Source organism: Phaethon aethereus, assembly GCF_964289735.1.
Source record: "Phaethon aethereus genome assembly, contig: HAP1_SCAFFOLD_108, whole genome shotgun sequence".
Classification (NCBI taxonomy): Eukaryota; Metazoa; Chordata; class Aves; order Phaethontiformes; family Phaethontidae; genus Phaethon; species Phaethon aethereus.
In genome coordinates this window covers 1,265,931-1,289,435 of record NW_028113960.1, presented here as the reverse complement: position 1 = coordinate 1,289,435, position 23,505 = coordinate 1,265,931, and the positions used below count along the sequence as shown (strand labels likewise).

The following is a 23,505-nucleotide window of genomic DNA, read 5'->3' as shown; positions in this document are numbered from 1 at the left end:
CAGGTCATTGTCAGAGGAGACTCCCTTCTGAAGGGCACAGAAGGCCCCATATGCAGACCGGACCCACTTCTTAGGGAAGTCTGCTGCCTCCCTGGGGCCCCAGTTAAAGGTGTGAAGAATAAGCTTCCTACCCTGGTACGGCCTCAGATTATTCTCCATTATTGATTTTTCATGTAGGTAGTGACAAAGTTGCAGTAAGAAGTCCAAGGGCAATCAAGAGAGACTTCGGGGCCTTGGCACGACTGGCTAAGGGATCAGGAGCACAAGTAGGTTCTCCTCGGTTCTTCCAGTTGCAGGAATGCTGACGGAAGGAACAGGAAGAGCCAGCAGCTTGAGCCCGGTGACACCGGCAGAATTGGGAGGTTTTTGATCATGAGCTGGTCCACACGACACCAGGCCTGCTGGTGACAGGTGGGGTACACGTGTCTCAAAGGGGGAAAAGGGTCTTTGCACAGGACTTAGCAGGGCTGAATGAAAGAGCCTTAAACTAGATTCGAAGGGGGAAGGGGATAAAACCAGGCTCGCTAGAGATGAGCCTGGGGGCGGCACGTCGATGTTTGAGGGATGGTGCTAGCGAGGTGCTGCAGTCTGCCAGCTCAGTGGAGGTAGGGAGGATGGAGAGCTGTGTGACAGCAAAGACGCAAGGGTTATTGATGTGTTAGAAACCACAGCAGAACTGCCCCTTTGGACTTCCGGAGGGCATACTGGAGTCACTGTGTTCAGCCAGCTGGGCAGAGGATAGGGAATCCCCCATATGATGCGTCCCGTCTGCCTGGTGGGCCTGTCCCAGGGAAGGCAGGGTGCAGTTCCAAGAGTCTCTCGCTTGCTCGCTCTCCCTGATAGCCTCAACCTAGTCACCTCCTCCCGCAGCTCGGTCACTACGTGGAAGAGTTCCTCTCCCTGGGCGCACCTCCCACAGCTGTGCTCACTGCTGCCGTCCATCAGCATTGCATCCGTCCGTTGCCTCAGCCGAGGACACTGGGACGGACAGAGCGAGCGAGAGTAGGTCAGTTGAGGTATGAATGACAGTGGCAACACAAAGACTGGAACTAAACAAGAAGCCAAAGCCAAACAAGCCAATGGCCTAATCCAAGAACAACCCAAGCATCCTGCCTTCCTACTGCCAAAACAGGACGGTGGTTCATACCTTAAAGGCTACTTAGCCCTTTGCAGGACCAGGCCTAGACATGAAGACTACAGCGCTAAGCTGTTTTACAGGGGGGTTTTTTCCATTTTTTTTTTTTTTTTAACACTGGGTGGCTGTTGCTTCACTTGCTGTTTTGACTGTCACAATTTCAAAGTGAGTGTACACCTTATTCACAGGGTGAGAAGGAAGGGGACCTTCCAAATGAATTTGCTTTCCCTTGGAAATGGCTGAGGCAGGCAAGCATTTGTGGTCGTTACCTCTCTGTCTTAAGCCCTGTTTCATCTTCAAAATAAATTCAGGAGCCAGAAGGCAGGAAGAAGAGAAACGGTCATATTTTACTCCTTGAGGGGCTGGGTTGTTCTCCCTCCTACCACCATGACTGTGACCATTGGCTTCTTTATCCATCCACCTGTCCCACAGCACAAGCGTTGAGGTTCTATAGAGTTTTATTCTCAGTCCTGCTCTGAGCTGGCATGGGAGAAAGCCGGCTTGAAGCACTAGTGGCTGCTGCCGTTCTTATTCGCTTCCTTTGCTTCCGTGATCAGCGGCGTCAGGCTGGAGAGAGGCTTGGCTAATTTTAGGAATGGATGCTGTGCAAAGGAAAAAAAGAAATGAACCATTACTTTCCAAACTCAGGTACTCACAGCCTCAAGCAGCATTTCTCTGGTTATGGGGAATACGCTGAAACAGGACTGAGGGGACCATCTGCACCTGCGTCTTCATGTCCAGTACCTTGCTATCACAGGCAAACAGGGTCCAAAATCCCATTAATCCCTTTATCAAGTTGTCTTCAGCGTGCTGGCATTTCTGCCCTGCCAGCACTCTGGGAATGCTGTTTGCTCTCCCAGGGCCTTGTTCCTTTCAGGAAACGCAAGTTACTTACTTAGGTTCCTGTTTTTTAAAGACATGGGCTATCTGAGTTGTCAGAAAAGAGCAGAGGCATAAACCGTTCCTTAGGGAACTCCAATAGCTCTAGGAAATGTTTATGCCAGGAGTATTTAGGCCCATGTGTTCTTCTGAAGGCCACGGAGGTACAGGTTTTCAGCACCAAGACAAGAGCAGGGACACCAGAGACAGAGCGCTGACGGACTCAGCTCTGGCTTGCAGCGAGAGCAGTGGCTACCATCCCATTTGCCACTATGTAGAGCTGAATATACTACCAAAATTCAACACAGGGCCGCAAAAATGATCAGAGGGACAGAACACCTCTCCTAGGAGGACAGGCTGAGAGAGTTGGGGTTGTTCAGCCTGGAGAAGAGGAGGCTCCGGAGAGACCTTTTTGCAGCCTTCCAGTACTTAAAGGGGGCTTCTAAAGAAAGATGGGGACAGGTTTTTTAGCAGGGTCTCTTGCAACAGGACAAGGGGTCATGGTTTTAAACGACAAGAGGGTAGATTCAGGCCGGATCTAAGGAAGAATTTTTTTGCAATGAGGTGGTGAAACACTGGTACAGGTTGCCCGGAGAGGTGGTAGATGCCCCATCCCTGGGAACATTCCAGGCCAGGTTGGACGGGGCTCTGAGCAACCTGCTCTAGTCGAAGATGTCCCTGATCACTGTACGGGGGTTGGACTAGAGGACCTTTAAAGATCCCTTCCAACCCAAACCGTTCTATGATTCCACTTCTTTTCCTTTTGAAAAGCACCAAGACTGGAGACTAATATGAGGGGGTTCCGTCTCATGCCTTTGAGTTTAGCTGGTGAGAAAACCATTACATAGAACAGCTGTTCCGCTTGCAGCCGTGTCCCCTTTTACCTGCAGAAGTTCCTTGGCAGACCCTCGCCTGTCCACATCCACCTCCAGGCAGCAGCTCAGAAAGTCGCGAAACACCGCGGACAATCGCTCAGGGTTCTGCAGCTCTGGTGTCCCGTTCGTAGCGATCAGATGCAGCGCCTAGAGAAAAAGGGAACATGAGACTCCACCTGTTTCCTTCATATCCATAACTGCCCAGATAGACCCCATTTTTTAAGGTTCAGTCTCCAGTGGCAGTTTCTTCCCTGGCAGGGGGTCAGACAGGATTTTTCTATAGCTACATAAAAAACCTTGAGGCAGCCACAGCTCTTCCAATATCAAAATGATCTTGCCTTGACAGCTGATTTCACGGACTGACCTGGTTAGTATGAACTACATCAGCAAAAGCACATTTTGCTTCTCCAAGTAGTGACAGGCTTGTGACAGTGACAGTTTACAGCCCCTTTTAAAGAGTGAATTTGGCCTAACGCTATTATTTCTGAGGATTACTACTGAAAATGCATCTCGGCGGGGCTCACTGTTCCCTAAAGTACAGCTTCCATAAAGCAAAGGTAGCCAAGTTTTTTGCTCTGCTCTTGATAAAAATGGTAACCAGATGGGAAAAAAGGAAATCCATCAGCTTAGTCCTTGGATAAAGAAACAGAAACATTGGGAACCTTTTTTTCAACACAGGCACATAAGTTGCATGCACAAATATCTTATGAAGAAAATGCATCTTTGGGCAGATGGGAGCCAAGCTGCAACAACGTCTTTCAGCAGTCTCCAAATTCCAGATCAGCGTCACTTATGTGTTAAGAAGAAAACGTTTAATGCTTGCTATCAGAAAAACGAGTAATTCCATCGCTATGGTAACACTCCGCTACCTCAGAATTGGGAGTATTCACCTGTGTTAAGGGTTGAGTCCTCTGTGGATTCCCCTCCATGTTGTGCATAAATGTCCAGCTGCTCATCTGAATGCACAGTCATTCTGTGCACACAAGCCTAGCCAAACACTTGAAAATTCCAGCCTTTCTCCTCTTCAACAGCATCCAGCCAAAGCTAAGCTCAAGTTTCCTAAGCAAAGCCAAGGATGTTCACTGTCAAGTAGCTGACGGAGTTCATGCAGCTGAGCAAGTCTTCCTGATATTCCTCAGGCCAAGGGAGTACAACGTCATTTTGCAAAACACAGGGTGAGCAGTATCCAGTGTGGTTCGCTTGTAACCAAGGTCTAACATGCTGAGAAGCCAGCGAGATGAGTTCATTGCGCTTTTGCAAGATGTTATGTAGAAACGGAAGACAAACCTTTTGAACTATTCAGACATAAACTTCCAGAATACGTCTAAACTACACAGCAATAATGATAGAAATAGGCCATGGGGTCTTCCATTAAAACGTCTGCCATTACAACAGCTCTGTTCTACTGGCACTTAACTAGACCGGGACCACATTGACTTTGCTATTGTCCTCTTAAATACAGAGGACAATTTCCAAGCCTAAAAAGGCAAAGAAACGATCCTAGAGTAAAAACAATAAAAGGAAGCTTCTTTCCTTTTCCCACAACATAAATGTCACAAAATCAGTCTGATCCTGTCCATCTGCAGCTGACCTCAGCCACCGGACACAGTGGTGAGCTGGAGTGCCTGTCCTCACTACGCTTCAATTGCGCTACCCGAGGGATGATACTTCTCCTGCGGGAAAGGACTACAGCACCAACGGCAGCTTTGGGGATTTTACTGCAGCCACATTCACCTGAGTGTGAAACAGGAGTGCCAGGACAAATGGAGCTCTTTTAGTTACTTGTTTCTTCTCAGAACATGAATCCCAAAGAAGAGTCATCTTCAGCTCAGTACGTCCCCTTTTCAGTATTTCCACCAGAACAGGGAAAGGTCTACGGGAAGCTGAAGTACCTTCTCATCACATATCTTTTGGTCTCCTATGATATGCAGCTGGCAAAGAAAAGCAAGTACGGTACAAAGGAAAGGAGCGTTCGCAGTAGCTGCAAAGGGGCAATAAGCTCATTAATTTGTTTCACATGCCAAGAAACAAGAAAGGCTTCAGCAGACCATTACAGCTGCAGTCTGTGAAAGCAAGATCCTAAAGGTATCCAGGCCACCCAGATACGTGACAGAACAACATACAGATGATTAAGAAGCCTGAAACTGTAGAAGATGTGCAGCATTTGAAAAAAATGCTACAGTTTTGAGACAAATTGATGCGCTGTGGTTAAGAAATGAAAAAGAAATGCTTAAGGCTTTGTTTTGTTTCTGTGGTTTTCTGTTTGTTTTTTTTTTTAATTGAAATCAGGAGGAGGTCCAACCTGAATTTCAAAGGGTTTTTATCACACCAGTGTTTGTCCCCCAGGCCCTCGGCATGTGCCGGATGGAAGGAAATCACAGTGAGAGGAAACAAATACCATCACAGACACATCCAAGACACACATGGCTCGAAAATTGTTCATTCCTGTGAGTTCTGCATCAGCTGGAAAGAACGTGAGCAGCATGGGATGCGCCTGCTCTACACGTGGAAAACAACACTGCATCTACATGAAGACTGCTGCTAACTCTAGGACTAATGAGCCTTTCATGCCCTTACAATTTATTTAGGTGTTTAAGTAACGGAAGCTCCTGTGTGCCTTCCATTATTAAAACAATCCTTCATAAAAAACAAATCAATCCTGTCGGGGTTGATTGACCTTAATAAAACTAGCTGATAACTGGGGAACTTCAGGCAGTCCATCACAGGCTGTTCACTGTTCCTAGCTCAGGGGCAACAACCGCTGAAAAAGAGCCCAGGAAGCCAATGCGGATGGAAGCAACTTCAGGTGCCTGATTTTCATCTACCACAGTTTTACTAAGACACCTGAAGATGCCTTGAAGCTCTAAGTGTCCAAGCTGATCGTATCTCCAGCAGGAGATGAGGCATATATGGAGAAAAAGAGCATCTCAAAGAATCTGGGTGAGGGCAGGAAGAGCTGAGTTTGGTCAGAGAGAAGAAATCCAGTGATCTTTCTAACAAACAGTTGACCTGAGGCTTCTCGAGGAGCCCTAATCAGCATTTGAGGTTAAGGAGGCAGGGAACCTTCAGCATCCCGACCAGTCACGCTAATGCTCTTCACGGGTTTTTGCTGCCTTATGCAAGGCAAATGCATTTTTTGCAAGGGTCTCCCAGGGAAGCAGGTGGAGTGTGGGCTCCTCTCTTTGCTTGGCCGGGGGTATTTCCTGACCATTCTCTTGTTTCTTCTTTCAGTCTGCAGTACGCGGTCGGGGTGCCACAGACCAGAGAGAGCGCAGCCTTACTGCTATGAGAAAAGCTAAAGGTCAGGCTCTATTTTAATTCTAGCCTTAATAAGAATTGCGTATGTATACGCATAGAGCAAACTTAATTTCCTCCTGAATTCCTGCATCCTGTCAGGAATTAACTGTGCAGCATTGAGCTCTGTTTCAGCTCTCAGTCATGAGGTGTTATCTTGGCAGACATTCCTCCACTATGACACGCTCCTTTGGTATAAGAACTGGTCATTTCATTTTAAGGAATTAGGACAAAACTGGAAACTTCAAAACATCAAAATACACTAGTGTACTACAAGTACCTGTGCCAAAACAGACTTGTAGAAAAGCATTTGCTAAGAAGTGATTATGGCATTACTAGAACCAGTGACACTTCCTGAAAGGCGCAGGTGAGCAATCGGCACTGATCTGAGTTTGGAAAGACTTCTCCTGCACGTACAGTTGAAATATTTTTCATAAAAATTCCCCAGCTGGAGGATCTTGCTGCTGAAAAATTCTTGTCATTCAGAGATACAGCTCAAAGAGAGTTCTAAAAGCACATGAGAAATCTCAAGCGTGGTTGAGGGCAAAAATGACACATTTCTGAACAGTCTACATGTCACTTCTCTTTTAAGGTCCCCCTATTGACATAACGACAGCTACAATATATGCCGATATGCTCCAGCGACATATTTAGAAGCAGCCCTTGGTGGAACTAGTTCAAGCTGGTGTAACTGGGATTTTGTCTCATGGGAGACAAAACATGGGGCAGGTTAGAAAGACGGTGGTCTCTGGTTTTATTCGCACCTTACTCTGAGAGGATGAGCATTAACGTAAGGAGGTTCTCCTTGCGCCATTTCAATTGCCGTGATCCCAAGCGACCAGATGTCCACTTTGGGCCCGTATGCGTTTCCCGACACCACTTCTGGTGCCATCCAGTAAGGAGACCCGACCATCGTGCTCCATTGACTCTGCTCAGGGGTGATCTGAGCACACAAGCCAAAATCAGCTGAGGAGAAAAACAAGTACTCTTAAAGGCAGCTTGATTTATGAAACCAAGCAAAAGAAATCCCTTCCAGATGCCTCAGAAGGCGTTGTTGAATCTATCTGGTAAAGCGGCCATGCTCTGTTTACTCAGTGCTCGAGCCAAGGAAATACTGAAGTGGCCACTGAAAAACCCCTCAAGTTTCATGCAGTGGCTTTTATTCACTTGAAGCTTTAGATTATTCTTTATTACTATCCCTTCTGGAAGGGACCTACACAAACCGAAACCACTCTTTACACCTTTTTCCTTTCTGTACCTCTCTGGACATTGACACTGTGCTCTTAGCTCGCAGCAGTGGTCTGCCAGTGCACTACCACAGGCATCGCTTTTGGGTAACAGGCAGTCAGTCAAAAGCAGCCCCACACCACATCCTGGGAATGCTGCACCTGACCAAGGATACCTACTCAGTTTGACAGATCCATCCATTCCGAGGAGGATATTGTCGCTTTTGATGTCTCTGTGGATCACTTGGTTGGAATGAAGGCAATCCAGAGCTTGTAGGCACTCATAGATCAAAAAGAAACATGAGGGTAAAACTTACTTAGTGACCAGATTTCATCACACAAGAAAAGAAATGGCTCTAAAGGATTTAATTTCTAGTTGAATTGAGAGTAATGGCAGAATATTGTGCTCTCAAGAGGAAGAGCTTGCTGCTTCAACACAGAGTAATAACTTCCTAAACAAAGGCGTAGTAGCTTTTGAAACAGAAATGTCAATTCTTGCCACAGAGTGTCCCCTGAAAGCACGCATGGAATGACTGCTGCTGCAGGGAATGTGCTATCTCCACCCAGGTGACAAACTATGGTTTGCCAAAAACCAAAAAGTCCCTTCCTTCGGTATAAGATGGATCACTTTTGAGTCGGAGGTCGCATGAGAAAGATTTTATTGTTAGGCTTGACGGCAGATCTGCAAATAGCGTGTTAGGCATTTTTCAGGAGCAACCACCGTTTTGGGTGGAGTGCTATTCTTTTAAGCCGAGGACTGGGATGAAGGAGCCCCTATTTTTCTTTGCTGGCATTTTAAAATTCTGCCACCAGCATATTTGCTTGTACACGAAAGGAATGCAGTACAGGCATGCTCCAGGCAAAGGTTTAGAGAGGCAAAGTTGAGAAGAGTACAACGAAAACCAACAAAAAAAGAAATAGTACAATAAAATTCTATGAGTAAAACAACAGAGTGTAATAAGTGCAGCGATACTGGCAGGCAGTTCACTTAAGATGCTCTTTCTTCTCCGTATCATAAAAGCAACACAGAAACAAAGCTCTGAACATGAAACCTCTCATCTTCTTACCACCTGCTTAGAAGTACCATCCTGTCCCAGTAATGGGAAGCACAGGCGGGATCCCTTACCTCCCTACAGACAGCTGCTATCTGTCCTTCATCCATACATGTCTCCTCAAGAACATCATTTAAAGAGCCTCCAGCTAGGTATTCCATAACCACCCACAGTGTGTCACCGACGAGGTAGCTGAAAGAAGAAAACAATGGCACTGAGATGAGTGTGCACGGCCAAATTACCTCTGGAAAAAGGCTACAGCTGATTTTGTTTCCAAGTCATTCTTACAGGAGGACAGGACAACATGAATAGACATTCCCTCTAGGCTATACAGGACTTAGAACCTGTGCGGTCTAAATGAGGAAGGCCCATAAGCGAACAATTAGACGTCCGAGCTGGCAAGCAAGTGAAAAATTGAAGTTCAGTAATGGCAAAGATAAATCTTGGACCAGGAGGATGTGTACCAGTGAGGACAGGAATTGGTCAACAGTTTGGAAAACCTACCAGAAAATACATCCAGGAACAGGAGAAACAATTTAAAAAGTGGCAAATTACGTGTTTCTGCAAACAAGAACTTCACCTTCCTGATATCCACAGCAATGGAAAAGAGCAGGAACAGCCCAAAGGAAGTAATTTCGAGGAGGATTTACCAGCACTTATGATAAGACACAGAAAAGATGATCAACTTAACCACAAAACCAATCAAGCCAACAACAAAACAACATGGAGGTAGGCTGAGATGGCTGTGCCAGGTCCTTGAAAACAGTCTTAAGCAATATATGCCAGAAAAGATTAATGCAGACAAAATGCAGTCTCCTCCCATACACTGGCTATGAGTAGATAAACAATAGAGGTCAATTTTCTGCCAGTGACCAAAGGGGTTTTTAAAAAGGTTTGGCTTGCAGCATGTAAATGAACATTCATGTGATCATACCAGAACTACTCACCTCTCTAAATAGTTCACAATATTGGAGCTCTTGTTTTCTCTCATGATGAGGATTTCGTTAACTATTAGTTCCTTTTTGGGCTGTTGTTGGAGATTAATTTGCTTTATGGCCACCTAAAACGACAGGGAAAGCCATTAACTTGAGTAGCCTGTTGCACAAGGTCCCAATGAACATGGAGCGTGTGTTTTTGGAATGACATAGCAGAGCTGTGCCAAACTGTCTTGGTATCAGACCAAAGAGCTCAGTAACTTATATTACAACACCCAATTTCTCTGCTAGCCTGGGTGCTAGTTACAGGACACACGGCCATATACATTTTGTCTTGTAAAATCTGTACAAATGCTCTTTAAACTATCAAGCACGCATCTCTAACAACACTCTCTGGACCGACATTCTTCTCAGATGGTCTTAGTTTACCACCACTATTATTGTTGATGCACAGTTTGCAAGCAGGAAGTGATTTTGTTACTGCCAAGATACACAAAAACTGCTGGTAATGCTTTAGTAATTGTACGATTTGTCATCATTATTTCAGCAACTGCTGTTACTCTTGACTTGACGGCATAACAGAGAGAAAACACAGACGTACATTACATTTCAAAAGCCATACTAAAACAATCATTAAGGTTACACACACAAAAAATACAGTCCTGGCTGTTGCCTTCGCAGGCGTGGCGACCTGGTTCAGGAACGGCACGGTGACCAACCCCAGGCCACTCGGGCCATCAGCTCGCTGACACCAATGTGGTAGATGGCAAATGGCGTTTATTAGTGTGTGACACGGCGTTATATAGCTTAGGTTTATAACCTCACTTCCGTCTGCTTGCATCATAAATTAAACGCTATTGGCTTTCAGGAGAGGGGCCCTAACTTTCCGTACAGCGCGATATCTTCCGGCCGCCAGACCCTAGCTATCTACACCTGGCACTTCCTAGCTTCTTGAATCTTGATTTTGCAACTCGAAATACACATTCCTTAACACAGTTCAGACTGGCAATTACTTTGAGGGTTTCAAAAAAATAATCCATTCTATGTCATTTGATGGATACACCCCGGGTTCTAAGCAGGGCTAGACCTCTACCTAAGAGCAGTTATAAAGCGCCTCTATCTAGTCCTGCTCTCAACATGGCACGAAAGAGACCACCCCTCCGCTCCCATTCCTGGGTTTCTAGCCACATTTTCAGGCAGGGTTTGTATAGATTCAAGACCGCTTGCCTTGGAAAAGGAAAGGAATGTGAAGAGGCCACTTTAAACTGGTCACTAAAGGGGCTGTCAAAGCTAACGCCGCTTTCCTTCAAGATTCGTTTCTCACCCTCCTGGCCCCCACTTCCCTGCGAGCACTTCACGGGCTGTTAATGGGCTGTCACCGACACCAGACTTAAACACGACTGTTTGGTTTGGGAGAGATCTTTGCTCTTGATATACTTCTTCTACACTGACAGACATGAGAATGATTTCTAAACCAACACATTTACGCTGGCAATAAAAATGATACTGTTTTTATCAGTCCCAAAAGCTTGCTGGGATTTCTGAAGGCTGAAGACAGCAGATGATGCATTTTGCCAGCTGACACTAGCCTGTGCTTCAGAGGAACCGCCTTGGCAGTAAAGATCTACTGGCCACCCAAAAGCCCCATCCACCCTTCGCACCAGAGGGGAGAGCACTAAAGACCTGCAAAATCGGCTGGGACTGTGGACACTTACCTCTTGTCCTGTGGTGATGTCCATCGCCATGTAAACAGTTCCTGACGCCCTAAAAGCAAAACAGCAGCAAAGAAAGGAGCACTTTAGTCCCTAGGAGTGAAAGCAAGCCCAGACAGGAGATCGCTGCTGCCTGTAGGGTTTAAAAAACACCTTTGTTCACCCACTCCTTCAGGCAGCAGCGCACAGCGCAGCAGCCCACCAGCCCTCTGCCACGCAGGGTATCCAAGAGAAAACTTATGCCCAACGTGAAGAACAAGGGATGTCCAACATGAGGAAAGGATCCACACACAGCTTTCTCCAGCATAGCAAAGCAAGGAAACTATTCTCCAGCCATCCTACAAGGTCACAGCTAGAGCAGGTTAAGGCATGTTGTGCTCCAAACAGGGGATCCTTAGACAGCTTCTTTAGGTGTCAAGAGCCCTCAGCAGCTGCTTCTGTTAGGTGCACCGGACACGTGAAGGACTCTTCATGGTATCTGTATTTTCCTCCTGTGGCAGACACGGGTTGTGTTGTAGAGCCACCAGAAAGAAATGGTGCTCTCATCTGCGGACTAGGCAGTGTGGCGTTTTGTTTGCCATCTGTCTCTTGTTAAAAGAGGTTCTTCCCCTGTAATGATGTGAAGGGCCTGAAAGGCCACGGTCAGAGGAAACCCCTTTGGGTTTAAAGTAACTGCAGGCTTGTAAACCCCATTAGTGTTCCTTCTGAGCTAAGCACAGGTTTACACTGCCATCATGTCAAAGCTGACGTCTGCATGGGCAGTGAGGCAAGGGAGAGCCAGCGAGGGAATTCTGAGAAGTGGGAACACCCATCCGGCAAGTGTCCCACTGACTGACAATGCCAAAATCAGTTTGCTCCTTTTCACCTGATCCCCTGGCTTGTTTGTGTACCTGCAGGCTGAAATATGTCTGAAGCACTGCTATCCAACAGGCACCAGGGACGATTTTTTTCTGGAGGATTTTTCCCCATCACTACAAATTGACCTGCAGCATGACAGTCACGAGCTGGTGACGGCAGCACGCTCACTGCTCTGTAAGAAGGGCGTGCCATCTTCAGGCTGCACTAAAAGCTGGAGGAAATCAGTTCAGAGACCCTTTCAGGCCAGATATTAGCCACTTCTCTTCCCACCAGCTGCTGAGGCACCTTTGTACAAGCTCACTCCTAGGATGGGCAAAACAAAAGACGGTGAGGGCGATGGTCATACTGTCACGGTCACACGTGCGTCACACGCATGTTTCTTCTGGCTCTCGCTTCTTCAGTCGACACATATCTTGTGAGAGCCTGGCACAGCTCTAAGTGTCCACTGACATTTTACAAATGACAATGAGAACCAAACCTTCGGGTACAACGCAAGCGGCAATCCCAGAAAGGGTTTTTATACAACGAATGGAGCAGAAACACCTTCCCACAAGTGCCCCACCAAACAAGAAGTGTCTACGATAAAGCCTGCCAGAGAAAGAGCGTGAGTGCGTCTGGCTTTCTGCAGCATCTATCAGTTCTAGGTCAGCAACGTGCTACCCTGACTCCAAACCTCACAAGCAGTCACGGTTTCTTTACAAACACTAAGGTCACCTGCCTTAACAGGCAGGAAAACATCTCCCGATGTCAGTGAACAGCTTCTGTCAGACACTGACAGCAGCGTGATCCTGGTGCTACACAATGGCACTGGCCCTCCCGGAACTACGACACAGCCACGGAAACTTTGACCGAGCAGGGAGTCTGTCTGTATTTAAAACGCAAGTCAGGTACCTAGTTTTGATGCCATTTCTTCTTGCCTCCTCACATCAGAACCATTTCAAATCAATCCTAGTTACAGTAAGCATGGTTGGGCTTCAAAGGGAAATAGCCTGATGGTTTTTTTTCTGTAAACTCCTAAAACCTGCAGGATCCACAAGTGGTCTGCCATCAGGCAGATGATGCATGTTCTCATTAAGTACTTTGTGCTTCAACTCTCTGTTTATTACTGAATTTTTGTTCTTTTCTGCCTCTGCTAGAAAAGAGAGCTTATTACTTAATCTCTGCGTTCTGTTGCTAAACTATGTGGTTATAATCCAGATCACTGAATATCTTTTTAGAGCAAAATATTCGAAAGAAATGGTATTGAGAACTGGTATCTATCTGACAACTAGCAGGTGCTAAGTGGCTCTTTTAGGCAACAAAGTTTTTTCGCCATTCTTTAGCGTGGCCAGATTATTTTGCGACATACAAAAAACTACTCCCCCTTCTCCCCCTAAGAACATAAGCAAATAGGGGCCACACACTTGAGGGACAGTAGACCTTCCCGGTCCTGCTCCTTGCTGCAGACAAGACATTGGCTCCATCAGGTTGTCTTTGGCCGTGCCTTCCGACCGCACTTATAAATTTGATCGGTACTGAGAGACAGAAGAATCTAAATCCAGGGTTGTCTGAACATGTCTGGAGCTTGCCCGACTTCACTCTTGGTATTACACCAGCAAAATACCTGGCCCATTTTTCGTGTCAGTAACTGTGGTCAGACTTACCCTTGGCCAATTTGCTCCAATTCAGTATATTTCTTCTTAGGATCTCCCATGCTCACAACGCTCCCTGAAAGAAACAAAATTAAAGATGCTCACTGCAAACTGGAGATACCAACTTCCAGCAGGTCAGAAATGCAGCTCCACTGTCTGGGCTTCTGAGTCGTTTGTAGCCACTTGGGCAACAACAACAACAACAACTTCGTCATACAGGCAGCTCCACAGCACAGACAGCCTCCACAAAGACGGATTTTCTACAGTCCTTTGGAGAGTTACCTTGACAGCAAACTAAGAGCATGGAGAAACATTCACAGCAGACAGGTATCAGAAAAGAACAAGCACCAATGCAAGTGTTTGTTGTCAAGAAACACTAACGAGCGCTGGAACAACAGAGCCTTTATTTCCTTAGGAATAAATACTCTGTGTGATTCAACAGAAGGTTTAATACTACCAAAGATTACATGCACCTTGGGTTCTGGAATCAATTTTGATGAACAGGTGCCATTTTCAGAACAGGAAAAATACTGCAGAGTGTTTCCAGGAGGGGATCTTCTCAACCTTTCAGCAGTTTGCCGGAAGAATGCCTTTATGTTTTTAAAGAACAGCTTCTCATGTTCATTCACCAGGAATGATGGGGTTTTAAGAACTATCACCATCATCCACTCATTACCAGGCTAAGTTCTGAAGACCTTGCTTATGCCACTCTAAGAACCACACTGCTTGTCTGCAACCTGACTGGGATTGACACGCACTTGTCCTGCACTCTCAGCACTGCACGCATGTTGATCTCCACAGAATCACAGAATGGTAGAGGTTGGAAGGGACCTCTGAAGATCATCTGGTCCAACCCCCCTGCCAAGGCAGGATCACCGAGGGCAGCTTGCACAGGAACGTGTCCAGTCGGGTTTGGAAGGTCTCCAGAGAAGGAGCCTCCAACAACCTCTCTGGGCAGCCTGTTCCAGTGCTCCATCACCCTCACAGTAAAGAAGTTTTTCCTCATGCTGAGGTGGGACTCCTGTGCTGCAGTTTATGCCCATTGCCCCTCGTCCTGTCACTGGGCACTACTGAAAAGAGACTGGCTCCATCCTCCTGACAGCCACCCTGCAGATATTGATAGACATTGTCCTGGTTTCAGCCAGGATAGAGCTGGTTTTCTTCACAGAAGCTAGTGTGAGACTGTGTTTTGGATTTGGGATGAGGAACTGTTGATAATGTGCTGATGTTTTGGGTTGTTGCTGAGCCGTCAAGGACAGTCCAGCTTCTTGTGCTGGCCGGCCAGCAAGCAGGCTGGGGGTGCACGGGGAGCTGGGAGGGGACACAGCCGGGACAGCTGACCCAGGCTGGCCAAAGAGATATTCCCTACCATCCGACGTCATGCCCAGTACATAAACTGGAGTTGGCCGGGGGGCGGAAATCGCTGCTCGGGGACGGGCTGTCGATCACGGGGTGGTGAGCAATTTCTGTATTGGGCCTCACTTGTTCTTGTACATTCCTTTGTTGGTATTATCATTGTTGTTCCCTTTCTTTCTGTCCTATTAAACCGTGTTTATCTCAACCCACGAGGTTTTTCCTAATTCTCTCCCCCGTCCCACTGTGGGAGGGAGAGTGAGCGAGCGGCTGCGTGGTGCTTAGTTGCCGGCTGGGGCTAAACCACGACAGTCCTTTTTGGCGCCCAACGTGGGGCCCGAGGCTTGAGATAATAACGGTTGCAGGTCACAATATCAGTTTATTTGATTTGCATCATGCTCTCGTCTTTGCTGTACATGTTAAGGATCGGTGCTGGTTTCTGCGGGCTGCTGTACTCTGCAATGATTAGTAATGTCTCGCCTGTGAATTTTGTTTTTAGAGCACTGACCTTGAGCTTAATGTGGTATCATCTGAGCTCTGTACTAAAGCCGTTACTGTATTTTGGCTACAGTCTTGTGGAGACGATTAGCAATTATACTTCTGCCTCTGAAAGGTTTTTTATGGAGGAAATGCAGAGTGGTACCTTTGCTACCCTCTATCATAACATTTCCTCCTTCATCACAATAATTTTTCAGTATTTTGAACACCCTTGGCTGGTTAAAATACCTCTATTGCTACTTCTGGGGAACATTGTTTCGGTTTTGTCTAAGGTTGGCAAGCAATTTAAGAATATCACCCGGAGATCTGCCCCAAGGCTGGATAGTTATGAATGGCAGGGCGTGTGGAACAGCATGGGCAGATGCCTGGGGCGGTGGGCACCTCCGGTGTTTTGGAGCTTCACTCCCGAACAAGTGCAGAATCCTGATAAACTAGCAGAATATCTGGAAGAAGTATGCTGTCAGCCTGGCACCTCCAAGGAGACACAAATCATTGCCATGTGCTGGGGCCTGGCCCATGCCTACCGAACCCTATTTAACACTATGCAAAGGGGAGAGAGGCTCTCTGGGTCTGATGGCAATGTGGCAGGCACTGTGACTACTCCAACCCCTGTGGCAGGCACTTTCACTACTCCAACTCCCACGGCGGGCACTGTAGCTACTCAGACTGTTGCAGCTGAACCAGAGAACCAGCCCATCCCGGTATCAGTTGCCCCTGTACAAAAGAAGAAATCTTGGAAGCGGAAGTCAGCTCGTTTAGTAAGGGAGGAGGAAGATTCTGCTAAGAAGGAGCCAGAGGAAGAGAGTGAGGAGGCAGAGTGCTCTGAAGCAGGGCCATCACAAGCACGGAAGAGGGAAGAGAGCGAGTCATCACTTGAAGAGGAGGAAGAGGAAGAACTTATAAAAGAGACGGTAACTACCCGATCTCTATCCCTGAGTGAATTGCGAGATATGCGAAAGGATTTCAGCCGTCGTCCAGGTGAGCACATTGTCACCTGGCTGCTCCGATGCTGGGATAATGGGGCCAGTAGCCTGGAATTAGAGGGTAGGGAAGCCAAGCAGCTGGGATCCCTTTCTAGGGAAGGGGGCATTGACAAAGCAATTGCAAAAGGTGCACAAGTCCTCAGCCTCTGGAGACGACTCCTGTCGGGTGTGAAGGAAAGGCATCCCTTCAAGGAAGATGTTCTATGTCACCCAGGCAAGTGGACCACCATGGAGAAAGGTATCCAGTACCTGAGGGAGCTAGCGGTGCTGGAAGTGATTTATGGTGACTTGGACAATGGACAATCATCCAAAGATCCAGATGAAGTCAATTGCACGCAACCTATGTGGCGGAAGTTTGTACGGAGTGCACCATCATCATATGCCAACTCATTAGCAGTAATGGCCTGGAAGGACGGAGAGAGACCAACGGTGGATGAATTGGCTGGCCAACTCCGGCAATACGAAGAAAGTCTCTCTTCCTCCCTACGGGCCTGCGTCTCTGCTATAGAGAAACTGTCCCGGGAGTTCCAGCAATTCAAAGAGGATATGCCCTACCCTCCACCCATACGGACCAGTGTCTCAGCCATTAGGAGTAAGCGCTCTTCTGTTCAAGAGAGAAGATACAGAGGATACACACCACGAGCCACCCTGTGGTTTCAATTGCGTGACTACGGAGAGGACATGAGGAGGTGGGATGGAAAACCTACCTCGACCCTAGAGGCACGAGTACGCGAGCTGCAAGGAAAAACAATTACAAAAGGGGGTTCAGGTTCCTCGAGGAAAATCGTCGCTCCACTTTCCAGTGGGCAGCTTCCCAGAAAGAATAGAAGAGCTGATCTCACCTCTGATCCTCTTGAAGGGACTTCTGATTCCTATTTACAAGAAGTGGGTAACGAGTACTATGAGCAGGATTAGAGGAGCCCTGCCTCCAGCCAGGCGGAGGAGAGGGACAACCGAGTTTATTGGACTGTGTGGATTAGATGGCCTGGCACATCAGACCCACAGGAATATAAGGCTTTAGTGGACACCGGTGCACAATGTACCCTGATGCCATCAAGCCATATAGGGGCAGAACCCATCTGTATTTCCGGAGTGACAGGGGGATCCCAACAGCTGACTGTGCTGGAGGCCGAAGTGAGCCTAACTGGGAATGAGTGGCAGAAGCACCCCATTGTGACTGGCCCGGAGGCTCCATGCATCCTGGGCATAGGCTACCTCAGCAGAGGGTATTTCAAGGACCCAAAAGGGTACCGGTGGGCTTTTGGTATAGCTGCCTTGGAGACAGAAGAAATTAAACAGCTGTCCACCTTGCCTGGTCTCTCAGAGGACCCTTCTGTGGTGGGGTTGCTCAGGGTCAAAGAACAACAGGTGCCGATCGCTACCACAACAGTGCACCGGTGGCAATATCGCACCAACAGAGACTCCCTGATCCCCATCCATGAGCTGATTCGTCGGCTGGAGAGCCAAGGAGTGATCAGCAAGACTCGCTCACCCTTTAACAGCCCCATATGGCCAGTGCGAAAGTCTAATGGAGAGTGGAGACTGACAGTAGACTATCGTGGCCTGAATGAAGTCACGCCGCCATTGAGCGCTGCCGTGCCGGACATGCTAGAACTTCAATATGAACTGGAGTCAAAGGCAGCCAAGTGGTACGCCACCATTGATATTGCTAACGCATTTTTCTCGATCCCTTTGGCGGCAGAGTGCAGGCCACAGTTTGCTTTCACTTGGAGGGGTGTCCAATACACCTGGAATCGACTTCCCCAGGGGTGGAAACACAGCCCTACCATTTGCCATGGGCTGATACAAACTGCACTGGAACAGGGTGAAGCTCCAGAGCATCTGCAATACATTGATGACATCATCGTATGGGGCAACACAGCAGAAGAAGTTTTCGAGAAAGGGAAGAAAATAATTCAAGTCCTTCTGAAAGCTGGTTTTGCTATAAAACAAAGTAAAGTCAAGGGACCTGCACAAGAGATCCAGTTTTTAGGAATAAAATGGCAAGATGGACGTCAACAGATCCCAACGGATGTGATCAACAAAATAACAGCTATGTCTCCACCAACTAGCAAAAAAGAAACACAAGCATTTCTGGGTGTTGTGGGTTTCTGGAGAATGCATATTCCAAATTACAGTCTGATTGTAAGCCCTCTTTATCAAGTGACCCGGAAGAAGAACGATTTTAAATGGGGCCCTGAGCAACGACAAGCCTTCGAACAAATCAAACAGGAGATAGTTCATGCCGTAGCCCTCGGGCCAGTCCGGGCAGGACAAGATGTTAAAAATGTGCTCTACACGGCAGCCGGGGAGAATGGCCCTACCTGGAGTCTCTGGCAGAAGGCACCAGGAGAGACTCGAGGTCGACCTCTAGGGTTTTGGAGTCGAGGATATAGGGGATCTGAGTCCCGCTATACTCCAACTGAAAAGGAGATATTGGCAGCATACGAAGGAGTTCGAGCTGCCTCAGAAGTGGTTGGTACTGAAGCACAGCTCCTCCTGGCACCCCGACTGCCGGTGCTGGGCTGGATGTTCAAAGGGAGGGTCCCCTCTACACATCATGCGACCGATGCTACGTGGAGTAAGTGTGTCGCGCTTATTACACAGCGGGCTCGAATAGGAAATCTTAATCGCCCGGGAATCTTGGAAGTGATCATGGACTGGCCAGAAGGCAAAGATTTTGGAATATCACCGGAAGAGGAGGTGGCGCGTGCTGAAGAGGCTCCACCATATAATGAACTGCCAGAGAACGAAAGGCAATATGCCCTGTTCACTGATGGGTCCTGTCGTATTGTAGGCAAACATCGAAGGTGGAAAGCTGCTGTATGGAGCCCTATACGACGAGTTGCAGAAGTGGCTGAAGGACAAGGTGAATCAAGTCAGTTTGCGGAGGTGAAAGCCATCCAGCTGGCTTTAGATATTGCCAAACGAGAAAAATGGCCAGTACTCTATCTTTATACTGACTCATGAATGGTGGCAAATGCTCTATGGGGGTGGCTGCAGCAATGGAAGCAGAGCAACTGGCAACGCAGAGGCAAGCCCATCTGGGCTGCTGAATTGTGGCAAGATATTGCTGCCCGACTAGAGAATCTCGTCATAAAAGTACGTCACGTAGATGCTCACGTACCCAAGAGTCGGGCCACCGAAGAACATCAAAACAACCATCAGGTGGATCAGGCTGCTAAGATTGAAGTGGCTCGGGTGGATCTGGACTGGCAACATAAGGGTGAATTATTTATAGCTCGGTGGGCCCATGACACCATGGCCATCAGGGAAGAGATGCAACATATAGATGGGCTCGGGATCGAGGGGTGGACCTGACCATGGATGCTATTGCACAGGTTATCCATGAATGTGAAACGTGTGCTGCGATCAAACAAGCCAAGCGGTTAAAGCCTCTCTGTTATGAAGGACGATGGTTGAAATATAAATATGGGGAGGCCTGGCAGATTGACTATATCACACTTCCACAAACTCGCCAAGGCAAGCGCTATGTGCTTACCATGGTGGAAGCAACCACCGGATGGCTGGAAACATACCCTGTGCCCCATGCCACCGCCCGGAACACTATCCTGGGCCTTGAAAAGCAAGTCTTATGGCGACATGGCACCCCCGAAAGAATTGAGTCAGACAATGGGACTCATTTCCAAAACAACCTCATAGACACCTGGGCCAAAGAGCACGGCATTGAGTGGGTGTATCATATCCCCTATCATGCACCAGCTTCCGGAAAAATTGAACGATACAATGGACTGTTAAAGACTACACTGAGAGCAATGGGTGACGGGACATTCAAAAATTGGGATAAACATTTAGCCAAAGCCACCTGGTTAGTCAACACTAGGGGATCTACTAATAGAGCCGGCCCTGCCCAATCAAAACTTCTACGTACTGTAGAAGGGGATAAAGTCCCTGTGGTGCATGTGAGAAACATGCTGGGGAAGAGAGTCTGGGTTACTCCTGCATTAGGAAAAGGCAAACCCGTTCGTGGGATTGCCTTTGCCCAGGGACCTGGGTGCACTTGGTGGGTAATGCGGAAGGATGGGGAAGTCCGATGTGTACCTCAAGGAGACTTGATTTTGGGTGAAAACAGTCAATGATTTGAATTGTATTATGTTAATTGTTCAGTATGACATTACTACTATGGTTGCTATCTACCATATCAATGGTATTATAGTAAGAATCACCCAGACTGATGAAGAAACCAAGCAACGTGCAGCAGTGATGAAACCAGAACTGGCTTCAGCAGCTTGCGCCCAACAAATCCCTCGAGATCGACATCTTCGACCTGCAGATCATGGACATGGACCGTGCCAGATGACAATCCAACACCACATACCATCTCCCCTGCCCTGAGAGACTGCTATGATGGATGAAGCCCAGAGTCATGGACTGACTGAACTCCATAGACATTTTAAAGTGATGGCCCATGGACTAAGAGAGTGATATCTGTGTGTATATATTAAAAGACAGGAAGAGTAATAATGAATAATTGGAATGTATTGAAAAGTATAGGACCTGGGCATGACGTAAATGGTATGGAATAAGGGGGGGATACTGTCCTGGTTTCAGCCAGGATAGAGCTGGTTTTCCTCACAGAAGCTAGTGTTTTGGATTTGGGATGAGGAACTGTTGATAATGTGCTGATGTTTTGGGTTGTTGCTGAGCAGTCAAGGACAGTCCAGCTTCTTGTGCTGGCCGGCCAGCAAGCAGGCTGGGGGTGCACGGGGAGCTGGGAGGGGACACAGCCGGGACAGCTGACCCAGACTGGCCAAAGAGATATTCCCTACCATACGACGTCATGCCCAGTACATAAACTGGAGTTGGCCGGGGGGGCGGAAATCGCTGCTCGGGGACGGGCTGTCGATCACGGGGTGGTGAGCAATTTCTGTATTGGGCCTCACTTGTCCTTGTACATTCCTTTGTTGGTATTATCATTATTATTCCCTTCTTTCTTTCTGTCCTATTAAACCGTGTTTATCTCAACCCACGAGGTTTTTCCTAATTCTCTCCCCCGTCCCACTGCGGGAGGGGAGTGAGCGAGCGGCTGCGTGGTGCTTAGTTGCTGGCTGGGGCTAAACCACGACAAGGTATTAGAAAAGAACAAGCACCAATGCAAGTGTTTGTTGTCGAGAAACACTAGCGAGCGCTGGAACAACAGAGCCTTTATTTCCTTAGGAATAAATACTCTGTGTGATTCAACAGAAGGTTTAATACTACCAAAGATTACATGCACCTTGGGTTCTGGAATCAATTTTGATGAACAGGTGCCATTTTCAGAACAGGAAAAATACTGCAGAGTGTTTCCAGGAGGGGATCTTCTCAACCTTTCAGGGGGGTTGGACTGGACGACCTTTAAAGATCCCTTCCAACCCAAACTAGTCTATGATTCAAAGAGGTGGAGAAGGAAAAACCTGCACTGGCCTGCAGACAGAGAGAGACAGAAAAAAAGAAGCACAGGGAACAGGAAAGAGGGGCAAGAGGGAAAGTAAAGGGAGAGGGAGATGAGAGAGAAAGAGAAAGACTTGGAGAAAAGAGAAAGGGGAGGTAGGGAGCAGAGCACGGTAATAGAGGAGGGAAACAGAACCAAAAAAAAAAAAATTACACAGAGGGAAAGGGGAGCGGGCAGGGAGGGACTGGGACACAGAAGAGGGGTGACATGACCCCATGGACCCAGCACTCACCGGAGTTCCTGCCCTCTGCACTGCCAGGCCAGTTAGAGAATTCAGGCACTTCTGTCTCTGTCTGCCCTTTCCTCCCTTCCTCTGCTGTAGCTCCACTCACTTGACTGTCCACCTAAGAGAACACATTGGTGCCTTACAGCTCCGACAACATGAGGCTGCCTAGATGCACAGCCACGCACCCGCACGCACGCACGCACGCACGCACCCACACCAACCCCCCCCACCCCCCCCCGCCAACACACACTACGTGGGCGTACTGCACTTTTCCTTATTTATACAGACCCCGCGGTGCACATTGGAGATCTGGTCTGCTGAGGACTACTGAGAGGGACCCTTCCTCACCTGGAGAGGCCGGCTGTCTCTTGTCTGCAGCTGGAGGCAGCAGCTGCTGGGATCCTCTTCATCTCATTCTCCAGCTGCTTCACCTTCTGCTGAGCTCTTCAGCTTCAGCTTCAGCCACGGCAGCTCCTCTCCAGAGGCACTAAGTGTCCATCTGCCCCTCTGCATCCACGTCACCAGGAGAGCAAGGCCAGAGACAGCCCACGCAAACCCGAGCCAGATGCAGGCTGAGAGGCCCCGGCCCTCAGGGCAGCCTCGCTGCAGCTGGAGCAGAGAGACTGGGCCTCCAAGACCAAGATGGCCGCCTGGCAGCCCCGAGCCCAGGACTACAGCTCCCGGCATGCCCTGGGGCACGCCCTCCTGCTGCCTGAGCCTGCATCCCGCCCCCCAGCCAGGCCCCGCCCTCCCACAGCCTCATGGCCGCCTGCCCGGGGCTGCATAGGCCCAGGCCCAGGCCCAGGCCCAGGCGGAGCAGGGAAGAGGAGGAGAGGGGCACAGAGGGGCAGAGAGGGGTGACAGAGGGATGTAGATGAGGACAGGGGGATGGAGAAGGACAGAACAGCGATGGCCTCCAGGCTTTGTCCTCATTTTAGGCCCGCTGGTTAAAGACTCACCCATGGAGCGATGTCTCAGGACCACTTCATGGCCAGTGGCGCTGCTTTCTGGATCCCCTGGTGGTGATGGGCAGAGGGCCAGGTTGTCAAGTCCCAAGGCCAGGTGCATATGTGGGATGTCAGGGTCACCCCTGCCTGGTTTTTCCCGGCGAAGCCCCAGCTGGTGCCGTCCCTGTGCTGCAGCCCTAGGGCTAAGGCTCCAGGAGCCGGGCATTTCTGCGGGCACTGCATCCTGCCGGGCCCTGCTGCCGGCTGCCCTGGGCTTCGCCCCGTTGCCTCCAGCTCTGCTTTCAGCCAGCACCGAGGGCACCGCAGATTGGCTTGCCCGCTCCCCACAGCCGTCCTGACCCACGTCTGCAGCTCGTATGTGGTGTCCACGTCACACGGCTGATTTGGGGGTGGCAGGTCTCTCTTGTGGCACCCTGGGAATGAGGACA

At 48.5% G+C, this 23,505-nt stretch overlaps 1 protein-coding gene across 1 annotated transcript; it reads right to left on the bottom strand.

Moving 5' to 3' along the window:
• Nucleotides 1–621: 621 nt before the first annotated feature.
• On the bottom strand, nucleotides 622–23,282 carry LOC309416449 (serine/threonine-protein kinase PAK 3-like; the record flags this gene model as incomplete). Its single annotated transcript, XM_082015997.1, has 9 exons — nucleotides 622–1,737; nucleotides 2,899–3,036; nucleotides 6,953–7,149; nucleotides 7,590–7,689; nucleotides 8,536–8,653; nucleotides 9,409–9,521; nucleotides 11,112–11,160; nucleotides 13,610–13,673; nucleotides 23,069–23,282. The coding sequence occupies 9 exons, from the start codon at nucleotides 23,280–23,282 to the stop codon at nucleotides 1,645–1,647; spliced, it is 1,086 nt and encodes a 361-aa protein (XP_081872123.1). The 3' UTR covers nucleotides 622–1,644.
• Between the last annotated feature and the right edge of the window lie 223 nt (nucleotides 23,283–23,505).